The sequence below is a fragment of the Somniosus microcephalus genome, chromosome 4 (assembly GCF_052327205.1).
Source record: "Somniosus microcephalus isolate GS21.2 chromosome 4, FLI_Smic_1.0, whole genome shotgun sequence".
NCBI lineage: Eukaryota > Metazoa > Chordata > Chondrichthyes > Squaliformes > Somniosidae > Somniosus > Somniosus microcephalus.
In genome coordinates this window covers 94360144-94379323 of record NC_140990.1, presented here as the reverse complement: position 1 = coordinate 94379323, position 19180 = coordinate 94360144, and the positions used below count along the sequence as shown (strand labels likewise).

Below are 19180 nucleotides of genomic sequence, written 5' to 3'. Positions count from 1 at the left end.
ACACACAGGGTAAAGGAGCGACTATTACACACAGATTAAAGGGGCAACTGTCACACACACAGGGTAAAGGAGCGACTATTACACTCAGATTAAAGGGGCAACTGTCACACACACAGATTAAAGGGGCAACTGTCACACACAGGGTAAAGGAGCGACTATTACACACAGATTAAAGGGGCAACTGTCACACACACAGGGTAAAGGAGCGACTATTACACTCAGATTAAAGGGGCAACTGTCACACACACAGGGTAAAGGAGCGACTATTACACTCAGATTAAAGGGGCAACTGACACACACAGGGTAAAGGAGCGACTATTACACTCAGATTAAAGGGGCAACTGTCACACACAGGGTAAAGGAGCGACTATTACACTCAGATTAAAGGGGCAACTGTCACACACACAGGGTAAAGGAGCGACTATTACACTCAGATTAAAGGGGCAACTGTCACACACAGGGTAAAGGAGCGACTATTACACTCAGATTAAAGGGGCAACTGACACACACACAGGGTAAAGGAGCGACTATTACACTCAGATTAAAGGGGCAACTGTCACACACAGGGTAAAGGAGCGACTATTACACACAGATTAAAGGGGCAACTGACACACACACAGGGTAAAGGAGCGACTATTACACTCAGATTAAAGGGGCAACTGTCACACACACAGGGTAAAGGAGCGACTATTACACTCAGATTAAAGGGGCAACTGTCACACACACAGGGTAAAGGAGCGACTATTACACTCAGATTAAAGGGGCAACTGTCACACACACAGGGTAAAGGAGCGACTATTACACTCAGATTAAAGGGGCAACTGTCACACACACAGGGTAAAGGAGCGACTATTACACTCAGATTAAAGGGGCAACTGTCACACACAGGGTAAAGGAGCGACTATTACACTCAGGTTAAAGGGGCAACTGTCACACACACAGGGTAAAGGAGCGACTATTACACACAGATTAAAGGGGCAACTGTCACACTCACAGGGTAAAGGAGCGACTATTACACTCAGATTAAAGGGGCAACTGTCACACACAGGGTAAAGGAGCGACTATTACACTCAGATTAAAGGGGCAACTGTCACACACACAGGGTAAAGGAGCGACTATTACACTCAGATTAAAGGGGCAACTGTCACACACACAGGGTAAAGGAGCGACTATTACACTCAGATTAAAGGGGCAACTGTCATCACAGATTAAAGGGGCAACTCACACACAGATTAAAGGGGCAACTGTCACACACAGATTAAAGGGGCAACTGTCACACACACAGGGTAAAGGAGCGACTATTACACTCAGATTAAAGGGGCAACTGTCACACACAGGGTAAAGGAGCGACTATTACACTCAGATTAAAGGGGCAACTGTCACACACACAGGGTAAAGGAGCGACTATTACACTCAGATTAAAGGGGCAACTGTCACACACACAGGGTAAAGGAGCGATTATTACACTCAGATTAAAGGGGCAACTGACACACACAGGGGAAAGGAGCGACTATTACACTCAGATTAAAGGGGCAACTGTCACACACACAGGGTAAAGGAGCGACTATTACACTCAGATTAAAGGGGCAACTGTCACACACAGGGGAAAGGAGCGACTATTACACTCAGATTAAAGGGGCAACTGTCACACACACAGGGTAAAGGAGCGACTATTACACACAGATTAAAGGGGCAACTGTCACACACACAGATTAAAGGAGCGACTATTACACTCAGATTAAAGGGGCAACTGTCACACACACAGGGTAAAGGGGCAACTGTCACACTCAGATTAAAGGGGCAACTGTCACACACAGGGTAAAGGAGCGACTATTACACTCAGATTAAAGGGGCAACTGTCACACACAGGGTAAAGGAGCGACTATTACACTCAGATTAAAGGGGCAACTGTCACACACACAGGGTAAAGGAGCGACTATTACACTCAGATTAAAGGGGCAACTGTCACACACACAGGGTAAAGGAGCGACTATTACACACAGATTAAAGGGGCAACTGTCACACACACAGGGTAAAGGAGCGACTATTACACTCAGATTAAAGGGGCAACTGTCACACACACAGGGTAAAGGAGCGACTATTACACACAGATTAAAGGGGCAACTGTCACACACAGGGTAAAGGAGCGACTATTACACACAGATTAAAGGGGCAACTGTCACACACACAGGGTAAAGGAGCGACTATTACACACAGATTAAAGGGGCAACTGTCACACACACAGGGTAAAGGAGCGACTATTACACTCAGATTAAAGGGGCAACTGTCACACACACAGGGTAAAGGAGCGACTATTACACTCAGATTAAAGGGGCAACTGTCACACACACAGGGTAAAGGAGCGACTATTACACTCAGATTAAAGGGGCAACTGTCACACACAGGGTAAAGGAGCGACTATTACACTCAGGTTAAAGGGGCAACTGTCACACACACAGGGTCAAGGAGCGACTATTACACTCAGATTAAAGGGGCAACTGTCACACACAGGGTAAAGGAGCGACTATTACACTCAGATTAAAGGGGCAACTGTCACACACACAGGGTAAAGGAGCGACTATTACACTCAGATTAAAGGGGCAACTGTCACACACACAGGGTAAAGGAGCGACTATTACACTCAGATTAAAGGGGCAACTGTCACACACAGGGTAAAGGAGCGACTATTACACTCAGATTAAAGGGGCAACTGTCACACACACAGGGTAAAGGAGCGACTATTACACTCAGATTAAAGGGGCAACTGTCACACACACAGGGTAAAGGAGCGACTATTACACTCAGATTAAAGGGGCAACTGTCACACACACAGGGTAAAGGAGCGACTATTACACTCAGATTAAAGGGGCAACTGTCACACACACAGGGTAAAGGAGCGACTATTACACTCAGATTAAAGGGGCAACTGTCACACACACAGGGTAAAGGAGCGACTATTACACTCAGATTAAAGGGGCAACTGTCACACACACAGGGTAAAGGAGCGACTATTACACACAGATTAAAGGGGCAACTGTCACACACAGGGTAAAGGAGCGACTATTACACTCAGATTAAAGGGGCAACTGTCACACACACAGGGTAAAGGAGCGACTATTACACACAGATTAAAGGGGCAACTGTCACACACACAGGGTAAAGGAGCGACTATTACACTCAGATTAAAGGGGCAACTGTCACACACACAGGGTAAAGGAGCGACTATTACACACAGATTAAAGGGGCAACTGTCACACACACGGTAAAGGAGCGACTATTACACTCAGATTAAAGGGGCAACTGTCACACACACAGGGTAAAGGAGCGACTATTACACTCAGATTAAAGGGGCAACTGTCACACACACAGGGTCAAGGAGCGACTATTACACACAGATTAAAGGGGCAACTGTCACACACACAGGGTAAAGGAGCGACTATTACACTCAGATTAAAGGGGCAACTGTCACACACACAGGGTAAAGGAGCGACTATTACACTCAGATTAAAGGGGCAACTGTCACACACAGGGTAAAGGAGCGACTATTACACTCAGATTAAAGGGGCAACTGTCACACACAGGGTAAAGGAGCGACTATTACACACAGATTAAAGGGGCAACTGTCACACACACAGGGTAAAGGAGCGACTATTACACTCAGATTAAAGGGGCAACTGTCACACACAGGGTAAAGGAGCGACTATTACACTCAGATTAAAGGGGCAACTGTCACACACACAGGGTAAAGGAGCGACTATTACACTCAGATTAAAGGGGCAACTGTCACACACACAGGGTAAAGGAGCGACTATTACACTCAGATTAAAGGGGCAACTGTCACACACAGGGTAAAGGAGCGACTATTACACTCAGATTAAAGGGGCAACTGTCACACACAGGGTAAAGGAGCGACTATTACACACAGATTAAAGGGGCAACTGTCACACACACAGGGTAAAGGAGCGACTATTACACTCAGATTAAAGGGGCAACTGTCACACACAGGGTAAAGGAGCGACTATTACACTCAGATTAAAGGGGCAACTGTCACACACACAGGGTAAAGGAGCGACTATTACACTCAGATTAAAGGGGCAACTCACACATACAGGGTAAAGGAGCGACTATTACACTCAGATTAAAGGGGCAACTGTCACTCACACAGGGTAAAGGAGCGACTATTACACTCAGATTAAAGGGGCAACTGTCACACACACAGGGTAAAGGAGCGACTATTACACTCAGATTAAAGGGGCAACTGTCACACACACAGGGTAAAGGAGCGACTATTACACACAGATTAAAGGGGCAACTGTCACTCACACAGGGTAAAGGAGCGACTATTACACTCAGATTAAAGGGGCAACTGTCACACACACGGTAAAGGAGCGACTATTACACACAGATTAAAGGGGCAACTGTCACACACAGGGTAAAGGAGCGACTATTACACTCAGATTAAAGGGGCAACTGTCACACACACAGGGTAAAGGGGCAACTGTCACACTCAGATTAAAGGGGCAACTGTCACACACACAGGGTAAAGGAGCGACTATTACACTCAGATTAAAGGGGCAACTGTCACACACACAGGGTAAAGGAGCGACTATTACACTCAGATTAAAGGGGCAACTGTCACACACAGGGTAAAGGAGCGACTATTACACTCAGATTAAAGGGGCAACTGTCACACACACAGGGTAAAGGAGCGACTATTACACACAGATTAAAGGGGCAACTGTCACACACACAGGGTAAAGGAGCGACTATTACACTCAGATTAAAGGGGCAACTCACACACAGATTAAAGGAGCAACTGTCACACACAGATTAAAGGGGCAACTCACACACAGATTAAAGGAGCGACTATTACACTCAGATTAAAGGGGCAACTGTCACACTCAGTTTAAAGGGGCAACTGTCACGCTCAGATTAAAGGGGCAACTCACACACAGATTAAAGGAGCAACTCACACACAGATTAAAGGGGCAACTCACACACAGATTAAAGGAGCGACTATTACACTCAGATTAAAGGGGCAACTGTCACGCTCAGATTAAAGGGGCAACTCACACACAGATTAAAGGAGCAACTGTCACACACAGATTAAAGGGGCAACTCACACACAGATTAAAGGAGCGACTATTACACTCATTAAAGGGGCAACTGTCACACTCAGATTAAAGGGGCAATTGTCACACACAGATTAAAGGGGCAACTGTCACACACAGATTAAAGGGGCGACTGTCACGCTCAGATTAAAGGGGCAACTCACACACAGATTAAAGGAGCAACTGTCACACACAGATTAAAGGGGCAACTGTCACACACACAGGGTAAAGGAGCGACTATTACACTCAGATTAAAGGGGCAACTGTCACACACAGGGTAAAGGAGCGACTATTACACTCAGATTAAAGGGGCAACTGTCACGCTCAGATTAAAGGGGCAACTCACACACAGATTAAAGGAGCAACTGTCACACACAGATTAAAGGGGCAACTGTCACACACACAGGGTAAAGGAGCGACTATTACACTCAGATTAAAGGGGCAACTGTCACACACAGATTAAAGGGGCAACTGTCACGCTCAGATTAAAGGGGCAACTGTCACGCTCAGATTAAAGGGGCGACTGTCACGCTCAGATTAAAGGGGCAACTGTCACACACACAGATTAAAGGAGCAACTGTCACACACAGATTAAAGGGGCAACTGTCACACACACAGATTAAAGGAGCGACTATTACACTCAGATTAAAGGGGCGACTGTCACGCTCAGATTAAAGGGGCAACTCACACACAGATTAAAGGAGCAACTTTCACACACAGATTAAAGGGGCAACTGTCACACACAGATTAAAGGGGCAACTGTCACACACAGATTAAAGGGGCGACTGTCACACACAGATTAAAGGGGCAATTGTCACCCTCAGATTAAAGGGGAAACTGTCACACACAGATTAAAGGGGCAACTGTCACACACAGATTAAAGGGGCAACTGTCACACACAGATTAAAGGGGCAACTGTCACACACAGATTAAAGGGGCAACTGTCGCACTCGGATTAAAGGGGCAACTGTCACACACAGATTAAAGGGGCAACTCACACACAGATTAAAGGGGCAACTGTCACACTCAGATTAAAGGGGCAACTGTCACGCTCAGATTAAAGGGGCAACTGTCACACTCAGATTAAAGGGGCAACTGTCACGCTCAGATTAAAGGGGCAACTGTCACGCTCAGATTAAAGGGGCAACTGTCACACACAGATTAAAGGGGCAACTGTCACACTCAGATTAAAGGGGCAACTGTCACACACAGATTAAAGGGGCAACTGTCACACTCAGATTAAAGGGGCAACTGTCACACACAGATTAAAGGGGCAACTGTCACACTCAGATTAAAGGGGCAACTGTCACACTCAGATTAAAGGGACAACTGTCACACACAGATTAAAGGGGGAACTGTCACACACAGATTAAAGGAGCAACTGTCACACTCAGATTAAAGGGGCAACTGTCACACACAGATTAAAGGGGCAACTGTCACACACAGATTAAAGGGGCAACTGTCACACTCAGATTAAAGGGGCAACTCACACACAGATTAAAGGAGCAACTGTCACACACAGATTAAAGGGGCAACTGTCACGCTCAGATTAAAGGGGCAACTGTCACGCTCAGATTAAAGGGGCGACTGTCACGCTCAGATTAAAGGGGCAACTCACACACAGATTAAAGGAGCAACTGTCACACACAGATTAAAGGGGCAACTGTCACACACACAGATTAAAGGAGCGACTATTACACTCAGATTAAAGGGGCAACTGTCACACACAGATTAAAGGGGCAACTGTCACGCTCAGATTAAAGGGGCGACTGTCACGCTCAGATTAAAGGGGCAACTCACACACAGATTAAAGGAGCAACTTTCACACACATTAAAGGGGCAACTGTCACACACAGATTAAAGGGGTAACTGTCACACACAGATTAAAGGGGCGACTGTCACACACAGATTAAAGGGGCAACTGTCACCCTCAGATTAAAGGGGCAACTGTCACACACAGATTAAAGGGGCAACTGTCACACACAGATTAAAGGGGCAACTGTCACACACAGATTAAAGGGGCAACTGTCACACACAGATTAAAGGGGCAACTGTCGTACTCGGATTAAAGGGGCAACTCACACACAGATTAAAGGGGCAACTCACACACAGATTAAAGGGGCAACTGTCACACTCAGATTAAAGGGGCAACTGTCACGCTCCGATTAAAGGGGCAACTGTCACACACAGATTAAAGGGGCAACTGTCACACTCAGATTAAAGGGGCAACTGTCACGCTCAGATTAAAGGGGCAACTGTCACACACAGATTAAAGGGGCAACTGTCACACTCAGATTAAAGGGGCAACTGTCACACACAGATTAAAGGGGCAACTGTCACACTCAGATTAAAGGGGCAACTGTCACACACAGATTAAAGGGGCAACTGTCACACTCAGATTAAAGGGGCAACTGTCACACTCAGATTAAAGGGACAACTGTCACACACAGATTAAAGGGGCAACTGTCACACACACATTAAAGGAGCAACTGTCACACTCAGATTAAAGGGGCAACTGTCACACACAGATTAAAGGGGCAACTGTCACACACAGATTAAAGGGGCAACTGTCACACACAGATTAAAGGGGCAACTGTCACACTCAGATTAAAGGGGCCACTCACACACAGATTAAAGGAGCAACTGTCACACACAGATTAAAGGGGCAACTGTCACACACAGATTAAAGGGGCAACTGTCACACACAGATTAAAGGGGCAACTGTCACACTCAGATTAAAGGGGCAACTGTCACACACAGATTAAAGGGGCAACTGTCACACTCAGATTAAAGGGGCAACTGTCACACTTAGATTAAAGGGGCAACTCACACAGAGATTAAAGGGGCAACTGTCACACTCAGATTAAAGGGGCAACTGTCACACACAGATTAAAGGGGCAAGTGTCACACTCAGATTAAAGGGGCAACTGTCACACTCCGATTAAAGGGGCAACTGTCACACACAGATTAAAGGGGCAACTGTCACACACAGATTAAAGGGGCAACTGTCACACACAGATTAAAGGGGCAACTGTCACACACAGATTAAAGGGGCAACTCACACAGATTAAAGGGGCAACTGTCACACACAGATTAAAGGGGCAACTGTCACACACAGATTAAAGGGGCAACTGTCACACTCAGATTAAAGGGGCAATTGTCACACACAGATTAAAGGGGCAACTGTCACACTCAGATTAAAGGGGCAACTGTCACACTTAGATTAAAGGGGCAACTCACACACAGATTAAAGGGGCAACTGTCACACTCAGATTAAAGGGGCAACTGTCACACACAGATTAAAGGGGCAAGTGTCACACTCAGATTGAAGGGGCAACTGTCACACACAGATTAAAGGGGCAACTGTCGCACTCAGATTAAAGGGGCAACTGTCACACTCAGATTAAAGGGGCAACTGTCACACACAGATTAAAGGGGCAACTGTCACACACAGATTAAAGGGGCAACTGTCACACACAGATTAAAGGGGCAACTGTCACACTCAGATTAAAGGGGCAACTGTCACACACAGATTAAAGGGGCAACTGTCACACTCAGATTAAAGGGGCAACTGTCACACACAGATTAAAGGGGCAACTGTCACACTCAGATTAAAGGGGCAACTCACACACAGATTAAAGGGGCAACTGTCACACTCAGATTAAAGGGGCAACTGTCACACTCAGATTAAAGGGGCAACTGTCACACACAGATTAAAGGGGCTACTGTCACACACACATTAAAGGGGCAAAATGTCACACTCTGATTAAAGGGGCAAAATGTCACACTCTGATTAAAGGGGCAACTGTCACACACAGATTAAAGGGGCAACTCACACTCAGATTAAAGGGGCGACTGTCACACTCAGATTAAAGGGGCAACTCACACTCAGATTAAAGGGGCAACTGTCACGCTCAGATTAAAGGGGCAACTGTCACACACAGATTAAAGGGGCAACTGTCACACACAGATTAAAGGGGCAACTCACACTCAGATTAAAGGGGCGACTGTCACACTCAGATTAAAGGGGCAACTGTCACACTCAGATTAAAGGGGCAACTGTCACGCTCAGATTAAAGGGGCAACTGTCACACTCAGATTAAAGGGGCAAGTGTCACACTCAGATTAAAGGGGCAACTCACACACAGATTAAAGGGGCAACTGTCACAGTCAGACTAAAGGGGCAAGTGTCACACACAGATTAAAGGGGCCACTGTCACACAGATTAAAGGGGCAACTCACACACAGATTAAAGGGGCAACTGTCACACTCAGATTAAAGGGGCAACTTTCACACTCAGATTAAAGGGGCAAAATGTCACACTCAGATTAAAGGGGCAAAATGTCACACTCAGATTAAAGGGGCAAAATGTCACACTCAGATTAAAGGGGCAAAATGTCATGCTCAGATTAAAGTGGCAACTGTCACGCTCAGATTAAAGGGGCAACTGTCACTCAGATTAAAGGGGCAACTCACACACAGATTAAAGGGGCAACTGTCACACTCAGATTAAAGGGGCAACTGTCACACTCAGATTAAAGCGGCAACTGTCACACTCTGATTAAAGGGGCAAAATGTCACGCTCAGATTAAAGGGGCAACTGTCACACTCAGATTAAAGGGGCAACTGTCACACTCAGATTAAAGGGGCAACTGTCACACTCAGATTAAAGGGGCAACTGTCACACTCAGATTAAAGGGGCTACTGTCACACTCAGATTAAAGGGGCAACTGTCGCACTCAGATTAAAGGGGCATCTGTCACACTCAGATTAAAGGGGCGACTCACACACAGATTAAAGGGGCAACTGTCACTCAGATTAAAGGGGCAACTGTCACACACAGATTAAAGGGGCAACTGTCGCACTCAGATTAAAGGGGCAACTGTCGCACTCAGATTAAAGGGGCAACTTTCGCACTCATTAAAGGGGCAACTGTCACACTCAGATTAAAGGGGCAACTGTCACACTCAGATTAAAGGGGCAAGTGTCACACTCAGATTAAAGGGGCAACTGTCACACTCAGATTAAAGGTGCAACTGTCACACGCAGATTAAAGGGGCGACTGTCACACTCAGATTAAAGGGGCAACTGTTACTCTCACACACACACACACACACACACAGGGTAAAGGGACAACTGTCACAAAGACACACACAGGGTAAAGGGTCAACTATCACACAATGGGAACGGTGGTAAGACCATCTGCCGTCTCCCCCACTGAAAGTCAGCACAGCCTTCCACCAGCCATGCTGCAGCCACTGGGGTAGCACTGCGTAGGAGCACTAGGACAGGCAAAAAAACACAGAAGACAGGCACTAAGGGATTGCACAAGGGTGATTAGCTGATGTAATATTGATGGATTGATGTACGGTACGGTTGCATGATGGTTATGTTACTGGACTAGTAAACCACTGGACTAATGACGTGAGTTCAAATCCCACCTCTGCAGCTGGGGAATTTAAATTCAGTTAATTAAATAAATCTGGAATAAAAAAACTAGTATCGGTAATGGTGACCGGATTGTCGTAAAAAACAATCTGGTTCACTAATGTCCTTTAGGGAAGGAAATCTGCTGTCCTTACCTGGTCAGGGCCTATGTGTGACTCCAGACCCACAGCAATGTGGTTGACTCTTAAATGGTCTAGCAAGCCACCTTCTCAAGAGGCAACTAGGGATGGGCAATAAATGCCAGTGACACCCACATCCCCAGAATGAATTTTTAAAAATCACACTATGCGATGGGCTGTGATGATTGAGCCAATTCTAAGTACAGAAACAATGTGGATATATCTGAATTTAACAGCTAGTTCTTTTCTCCTAGTTCACCATCGCCGACTCACAGCCTGGAGCTGATGGTAGTGACATTCAAAGTAGGTCTCACTCTGTGCCCATTCAGACAAGGCGAGAGGTGCCACCAGTGTTGTGTGTCTTTCTATTTCTGTGTACTCTCTCTCTCACGCCCAGCCCACCGATGAGTCACCCGCCTCCCGTGACATGGTCAACATTGCTGACAGGCCCACATCCGGGGGCCACCTGCCAGTGCACGATACAACAACACTCTGAGCGGACGGGAGCAGAGAGTTTACAACGGAACATAACAACAATTACTTGCATTTATACTGCGCCTTTAACATCCCACGGTGCTTCACAGGAGCGTTAGAATCATAGAATCATTGAAAGTTACAGCACGGAAGGAGGCCATTTTGGCCCATCGTGTCCGCGCCGGCCAACAAAGAGCTATCCGGCCTAATCCCACTTCCCAGCTCTTGGTCCGTAGCCCTGCAGGTTAGAGCATCCCAAGTGCACATCCAAGTACTTTTTAAATGTGGTTCGGGTTCCTGCCTCTACCACCCTTTCAGGCAGTGAGTTCCAGACCCCCACAACCCTCTGGGTGAAGACATTTCCCCTCAAATCACCTTCCCCCAATTACTTTAAATCTGTGCCCCCTGGTTTTTCACCCCTCTGCTAAGAGAAATAGGTCCTTTCTATCCACTTTATGCCCCTCATAATTGTATACAGCTCAATAAGGTCTCCCCTCAGCCTCCTCTGTTCCAAGGAAAACAGACCCAGCCTATCCAGTCTTTCCTCATAGCGAAGATTCTCTACTCCCGGCAACATCCTTGTAAATCTCCTCTGTACCCTCTCTAGTGCAATCACATCTTTCCTGTAATGTGGTGACCAGAACTGCACGCGGTACTCTAGCTGAGGCCTAACTAGTGTTTTATACAGTTGAAGCATAACCCCCCTGCTCTTGTATTAGTGTTACCAGACAAAAATTTCTACCGAGCCACATAGAGATGTTCGGACAGGTGGCCAAAAGCTTGGTCAAAGAGGTAGGTTTTGAGGAGCATCTTAAAGGAGGAGTGAGAGGTAGCGAGGCGGAGAGGTTTAGGGAGGGAATTCCCGAGCTTAGGATCTAGGCACGGCCACCAATGGTGGGGCGATGATAGTCGGGGATGCGCAAGAGGCCAGAATTGGAGGGCGCAGAAATCTCGGGGGTGGGGGGGGTGGTGTTGTAGGGCTGGAGGAAGTTACAGGGATAGGGAGGGGCGAGGCCATGGAAGGAATTGAAAATGAGGATGAGAATTTTAAATTTAAGGTGTTGCCAATATAGGCCAGCGAGCACATAGACTGACCTGAGTGCAGAGAGTGGGGATACAGGGAACGTACTCTGATTGGCGGGATGTGACAAGAGATGTTCCCCAGGGATCTGTACTGGGGCCTCAGCTTTTCACCATATTTACTAATGACTCGGATGATGGAATAAAGAGTTTTCAGATGACACAAAGTTATGAGGGACAGTAAGTAGTGCAGATGGGAGCTGGAAGTTACAAAGGGACACAGGCAGATTAAGTGAGTGGCCAAAACTGTGGCAGATGGAGTTCAATGTGGGCAAGTGTGGGGTCATCCACTTTGGATCCAAGAGAGATAAATCGGTAGTATTTTCTAATCTGGGAGAAACGAAGAACTGTTAGAGGAGCAGAGAGATTAGGGAGTCCAAGTACACATATCATGTAAAGCTAGTAGACTGGTACAAAGAGTAATCAAAAAGGCTCGTGGAATGATGGCCTTTATCTCAAGGGGCCTGCAATACAAAGGGGAGGAAGTTATCAACCCCTCGATTAGATTCCAGCCTGTCACTCACTCCCGGGTATCTGTTATTCTATATATAAACCCCCCGAACCCCTCGATTAGATTGCAGCCTGTAACTCACTCCCGGGTATCTGTTATTCTATATATAAACCCCCCGAACCCACGATTAGATTCCAGCCTGTAACTCACTCCCGGGTATCTGTTATTCTATATATAAACCCCCGAACCCACGATTAGATTCCAGCCTGTAACTCACTCCCGGGTATCTGTTATTCTATATATAAACCCCCCGAACCCCTCGATTAGATTCCAGCCTGTAACTCACTCCCGGGTATCTGTTATTCTATATATAAACCACCCGAACCCCTCGATTAGATTCCAGCCTGTCACTCACTCCCGGGTATCCGTTATTCTATATATAAACCACCCGAACCCCTCGATTAGATTCCAGCCTGTCACTCACTCCCGGGTATCTGTTATTCTATATATAAACCAACTGAACCCCTCGATTAGATTCCAGTCTGTAACTCACTCCAAGGTATCTGTTATTCTATATATAAACCACCCGAACCCCTCGATTAGATTGCAGCCTGTAACTCACTCCCGGGTATCTGTTATTCTATATATAAACCACCCGAACCCCTCGATTAGATTCCAGCCTGTCACTCACTCCCGGGTATCTGTTATTCTATATATAAACCACCCTAACCCTTCGATTAGATTCCAGCCTGTCACTCACTCCCGGGTATCTGTTATTCTATATATAAACCACCTGAACCCATCGATTAGATTCCAGCCTGTCACTCACTCCCGGGTATCTGTTATTCTATATATAAACCCCCCGAACCCATCGATTAGATTCTAGCCTGTAACTCACTCCCGGGTATCTGTTATTCTATATATAAACTACCTGAACCCATCGATTAGATTCCAGCCTGTAACTCACTCCCGGGTATCTGTTATTCTATATATAAACCACCCGAACCCCTCGATTAGATTCCAGCCTGTAACTCACTCCTGGGTATCTGTTATTCTACATATAAACCACCCGAACCCCTTGATTAGATTCCAGCCTGTAACTCACTCCTGGGTATCTGTTATTCTATATATAAACCACTTGAACCCATCGATTAGATTCCAGCCTGTAACTCACTCCCGGGTATCTGTTATTCTATATATAAACCCCCCCGAACCCCTCGATTAGATTCCAGCCTCTAACTCACTCCCGGGTATCTGTTATTCTATATATAAACCCCCCCGAACCCCTCGATTAGATTCCAGCCTGTAACTCACTCCCGGGTATCTGTTATTCTATACATAAACCACCCGAACCCCTCGATTAGATTCCAGCCTGTAACTCACTCCTGGGTATCTGTTATTCTATATATAAACCCCCCGAACCCCTCGATTAGATTCCAGCCTGTAACTCACTCCTGGGTATCTGTTATTCTATATATAAACCACCCGAACCCCTCGATTAGATTCCAGCCTGTAACTCACTCCTGGGTATCTGTTATTCTATATATAAACCCCCCGAACCCCTCGATTAGATTCCAGCCTGTAACTCACTCCCGGATATCTGTTATTCTATATATAAACCACCCGAACCCCTCGATTAGATTCCAGCCTGTCACTCACTCCTGGGTATCTGTTATTCTATATATAAACCACCCAAACCCTCCGATTAGATTCCAGCCATTAACTCACTCCCGGGAATCTGTTATTCTATATATAAACCACCTGAACCCCTCGATTAGATTCCAGCCTGTAACTCACTCCTGGGTATCTGTTATTCTATATATAAACCACCTGAACCCCTCGATTAGATTCCAGTCTGTAACTCACTCCCGGGTATCTGTTATTCTTGACAGGACAATGTAGAGGGTGCTTTACTCTGTATCTATCCTGTACTGTACCTGCCCTGGGAGTGTTTGATGGGACAGTGTAAAGGGAGCTTTACTCTGTATCTAACCTGTGCTGTCCCTGTCCTGGGAGTGTTTGATGGGACAGTGTAGAGGGAGCTTTACTCTGTATCTAACCTGTGCTGTACCTGTGTTTGATGGGACAGAGGAGAGGGAGGAAGGCTGGATCTGTTTGGGCTGAGCATACATTGGGATCTTTTGTCTGCTGCTCCGGATATTCCGATACAACGAAAAAGCTGGTTGTGAGACCGTTCGTTTGATTTCACGTCCCCGGTTAATGTGTGTTGCGTGGTATTTCACTGTGTTATGAGGCTGGACCTCAAACTTAGGTTTAGGATTCTCCCTTTCTCAAAGCAGATTCTTATCATGAAGGGGCTGTTCTCTCTCCACCCGACCCCCCAGCCCTGCCACCTGAAACGAGCTGAATCATTGACTAATACCTCACCCAAGGGTCCAATTCTTCCCCTATGAAACGGGACGGTGAATGTGGCCTGGCTATTTGACTGTGAAGAGCATCCCAGCGGAGCCTGAGGTGACTTGCACCTGCGCACAGCAGGAGTCACTGGATAGTGATTACGAGTGGGAACCCTGGCTGATTGACAGTGTCAGCTGTGGCTCAGTGGGTAGCACACTCGCCTCTGAGTCAGAAGGTTGTGGGTTCAAGTCCCACTCCAGGGACTTGAGCACATAAAGCTGGGCTGACACTCCCAGTGCAGTGCTGAGGGAGCGCTGCACTGTCGGAGGTGCCGTCTTTCGGATGAGACGTTAAACCGAGTGGACGTAAAAGATCCCATGGCACTATTTCGAAGAAGAGCAGGGGAGTTATCCATGGTGTCCTGGCCAATATTTATCCCTCAATCAACATCACAGAAACAGATTATCTGGTCATAATCACATTGCTGTTTGTGGGAGCTTGCTGTGTGCAAATTGGCTGCCGCATTTCATACATTACAACAGTGATTACACTTCAAAAAGTACTTCATTGTTTGTAAAGCGCTTTGGGACATCCGGTGGTCGTGAAAGGCGCTTATAAATGCAAGTCTTTCTTTTTCTCTGATCCATTGGGTGCTGAGACCAATTCCCCCAAACCCCACCCTGACTGCGGTCAGCTCACTCAGCACAGAGCAAGGGGGAACGAACCTGGGCCCTTCCTGCTCTGTGTGGGGCTCAGTACCCAGTATTGCCAACCCTAACGCCTCATAAATAAAGAGACAAACTCTTAAAAATCATGAGATTTGGTATAGGAATTGTGAGTTGCTATTTTATTTTCAAAGATAAACCAAGATAGATTGACAGTTGCTTTATAAACCTCATCAGTGGCTTTATTTAACCTCAAACAGGTCACAGCGCTTCACAAAAACGATATCACTGCATCTGAAAATGCTTCACAAAAAAAGTCTTCAAAATCCTGCCCGTTATCCCTGCGCTGCCATATATCTCAGTTTAAGGTTACGATGATTCCCGGGACTTGCCCGAGGGCTGGTGAGGGCATTGATGTCTTTGCTCGAGCAAGCTGCCCGTGGAGGCACCACCAGTGTCAGCAGCTCACCCCGAGTATACAGATGTGGCCGGAGGACCGATTTCTGTTGATCCTTGGGCCTCTTGATTCCAAGGCCCGCCATCCCATGTTATAAAAAAGTTCGGGATACCCTGCAACACAATGAGTACTTTTTCTGTATAAAATTTTGTTTATTAAGCATATATAGTTATTACTAATACATTTTACTTAATTACTCCTCCCCCTCCCCCTCCCCCTCTCCACTCGCCCTCACCCCCCCCTCCCCCTCCCCACTCGCCCTCCCCCTCTCCACTCGCCCCCCCTTCCCCTCTCCCTCCCTCTGCCATGCTCTCCCCTCCCCTTCCCTTCCCTCCCTTCTCCCCCCTCCCCTCCCTTCTCCCCCCTCCCCCCCTTCTCTCCCCCTCCCTTCCCTAACCCCTCCCTTCTCCCCCTCCCCTCCCTTCTCTCCCCCTCCCTTCTCCCCTCCCCTCCCTTCTCTCCCCTCCCCTCCCTTCCCTAACCCCTCCTCCTCCCCTCCCCTCCCTTCTCTCCCCCTCCCTTCTCTCCCCCTCCCCTCCCTTCTCCCCCCTCCCCCCTTCTCTTCCCCCTCCCTTCCCTCCCTTCTCTCCCCCTCCCTTCCCTAACCCCTCCTCCTCCCCTCCCTCCCTTCCTCCCCCTCCCTTCTCTCCCCCTCCCTACCTTCTCTCCCCTCCCCCCCTTCTCTGCCCCCCTCCCTTTCTCCCCCCTTCCCACCTCTCCCCCCTTCTCCTGCTCCCTCCCTTCTCCCCTCCCCTCCCTCCTCCCACCTCCCCTCCCTCCTCCCCTCTCCCCTCCCTTCTCCCCCTCCCCTCCCTCCTCCCCCCCTTCTCACCTCCCTTCTCCCCCCCACTTCTCCCTCCCTTCTCCCACCCCCTTCTCCCCTCCCTTCTCCCCTCTCCCCCCTTCCCTCTCCCCCTCCCCAACCCTCACCCAGCCCCTCCTCCCTCTCCCACCCCTCTCCCTTCCCTCCCCGGCCCTCTCCCTCCCCCCCCACCCCTCTCCCTCCCCTCCCCACCCCTCTCCCTCCCCTCTCAAATCAAATTCAAATTCAAATCGCTTTATTGGCATGACAAGGTACATCTTATGTGCCAAAGCATCGAAAAACATTCATGGTTGGACACAAAATACAGATCTATCCATACAGTGTATAAACTCTCCCCTCGCCACCCCTCTCCCTCCCTCCCCTCTCCCTCCCATCCCCTCCCTCTCCCTCCCTCTCGCTCCCTCCCTCCCCTCCCTCTCCCTCCCTCTCGCTCCCTCCCTCCCTCTCCCTCCCTCCCCTCCCCCTCCCCCTCCCACTCTCTTCCTCCCCCTCCCTCCCTCTTCCTCCCCCTCCCTCCCTCTCCCCTCTCTCCCTCCCTTCCCTCCCCCTCCCTCCCTCCTCCCTCACTCCTCTCCCTCCCCTCCCCCTCCCCCCTCTCCCTCCCTTCCCTCCCCCTCCCTCCCTCCCCCGCCCTCCCTCCTCTCCTCCCTCACTCCTCTCTCTCCCCCCTCCCCCTCCCCTCTCCTTCCTCGCTCCCTCCCCTCCCTCCCTCCCTCTCACTCTCCTCCTTCCTCGCTCCCTCCCTCCCTCCCTACCCCCTCCCCTCTCTCCTCCCTCCCCTCTCTTCCCTCCCTCCCTCTCCCCTCCCTCCCACGCCTCCCTCCCTCCTCTCCCCCTCTCCCTCCTCCCCCTCTCCCTCCTCTCCCCCTCCCCCTCTCCCTCCTCTCCCCCTCCCCCCCGCCCCCACTCCCCTCCTCCCCCTCCCTCCCTCCCCCCTCTCCCCTCCCTCCCTACCCCCCTCCCTCCTCCCTCATCCCCCCTCTCCCATCCCCCCTCTCCCTCCCCCCTCTCTCTCCTCTCTCCACTCTCTCCCTCCCCCCTCTCTCCCCTCTCTCCCTCCCCCCCTCCTCCCCTCCTCTCCTACCCATCCCTCACTTCCCACTCCCTCTTCCCCCCGCTCCCTCACTCCCCCCTCCGCCCCTCTCCCTCCCTCCTCCCCCTCTCTCTCCCTCCCCCTCCCTCCCTCTCCCCTCCCTCGCTCCCACGACTCTCCCTCCCTCCTCTCCCCTCCCTCCCGCCCCCACTCCCCTCCCTCCCCCCCACTCCCCTCCCCTCCCTCCCCCCTCCCTCCTCTCCCCCTCCGCCCCCCTCCCCCCTCCCTCCCGCCCCCACTCCCCTCCCCTCCCTCCTCTCCCTCCCTTCCCTCCCCTCTGCCTCACTCCTCTCCCTCCCTTCCTCCTCCCTCTCCCTCTCCCCCTCCTCCCTCTCCTTCCTCGCTCCCTCCCCTCTCCTTCCTCGCTCCCTCCCCTCTCCTTCCTCGCTCCCTCCCCTCCCTCTCACTCTCCTCCTTCCTCACTCCCTCCCCTCCCTCCCTCTCTCCCTCCCCTCCCTCTCCCCTCCTCTCCCCCCTCCCCCTCCCTCCCTCCCCCCGCTCTCCTCTCCCCCTCCCCCGCACTCCTCTCCCCCTCCACCCCCCTTCCCCTCCCTCCCGCCCTCTCCCCTCCCTCCCTCCCCCCCTCTCCCCTCCCTCCCTCCCTCCCTCTCCCTCCCCCCCTCTCTCTCCTCTCCACTCTCTCCCTCCCCCCTCTCTCCCTCCTACCCATCCCTCACTTCCCCATTCCCTCTTCTCCCCTCTTCCCTCTCCCTCCCTCCCCACTCTCCCCTCCCTCCCCCACTCTCCCCTCCCTCCCCCTCTCCCTGCCCCCCTCTCCTCCCCACTCTCCCCTCCCTCCCCCTCTCCTCCCTCCCCACTCTCCCCTCCCCCTCTCCCTCCCCACTCTCCCCTCCCTTCCCCTCTCCCCTCCCCCTCTCCCTCCCTCCCCCACTCCCTCCTCCCCTTCCCCTCCTCCTCTCCCCCCTCTCCCCTCTTCCCCCTCCCCTCCCTCTTCCCCCCAACCCTCCCCCCACCCCCCCTCCCCTTCCCCCCTCCCTCTTCCCCCCCACCCCTTCCCCCCTCCCTCTTCCCCCCACTCCCTCTCCCTCCATCCCCCCTACTCCCCACCCCCTCCCCTACTCCCCACCCTCCCCCCAACTC

At 49.9% G+C, this 19180-nt stretch overlaps 1 protein-coding gene across 1 annotated transcript in view; it reads left to right on the top strand.

Moving 5' to 3' along the window:
* The window catches only part of LOC147119525 (uncharacterized), a 110337-nt gene that overhangs the window by 86047 nt on the left and 5110 nt on the right, over window positions 1-19180 (top strand). The window contains exon 9 of the mRNA XM_085984115.1: window positions 10933-11012. Within this exon, the coding sequence (XP_085840241.1) occupies window positions 10933-11012 (80 nt within the window). The remainder of the gene's footprint in view (window positions 1-10932; window positions 11013-19180) is intronic.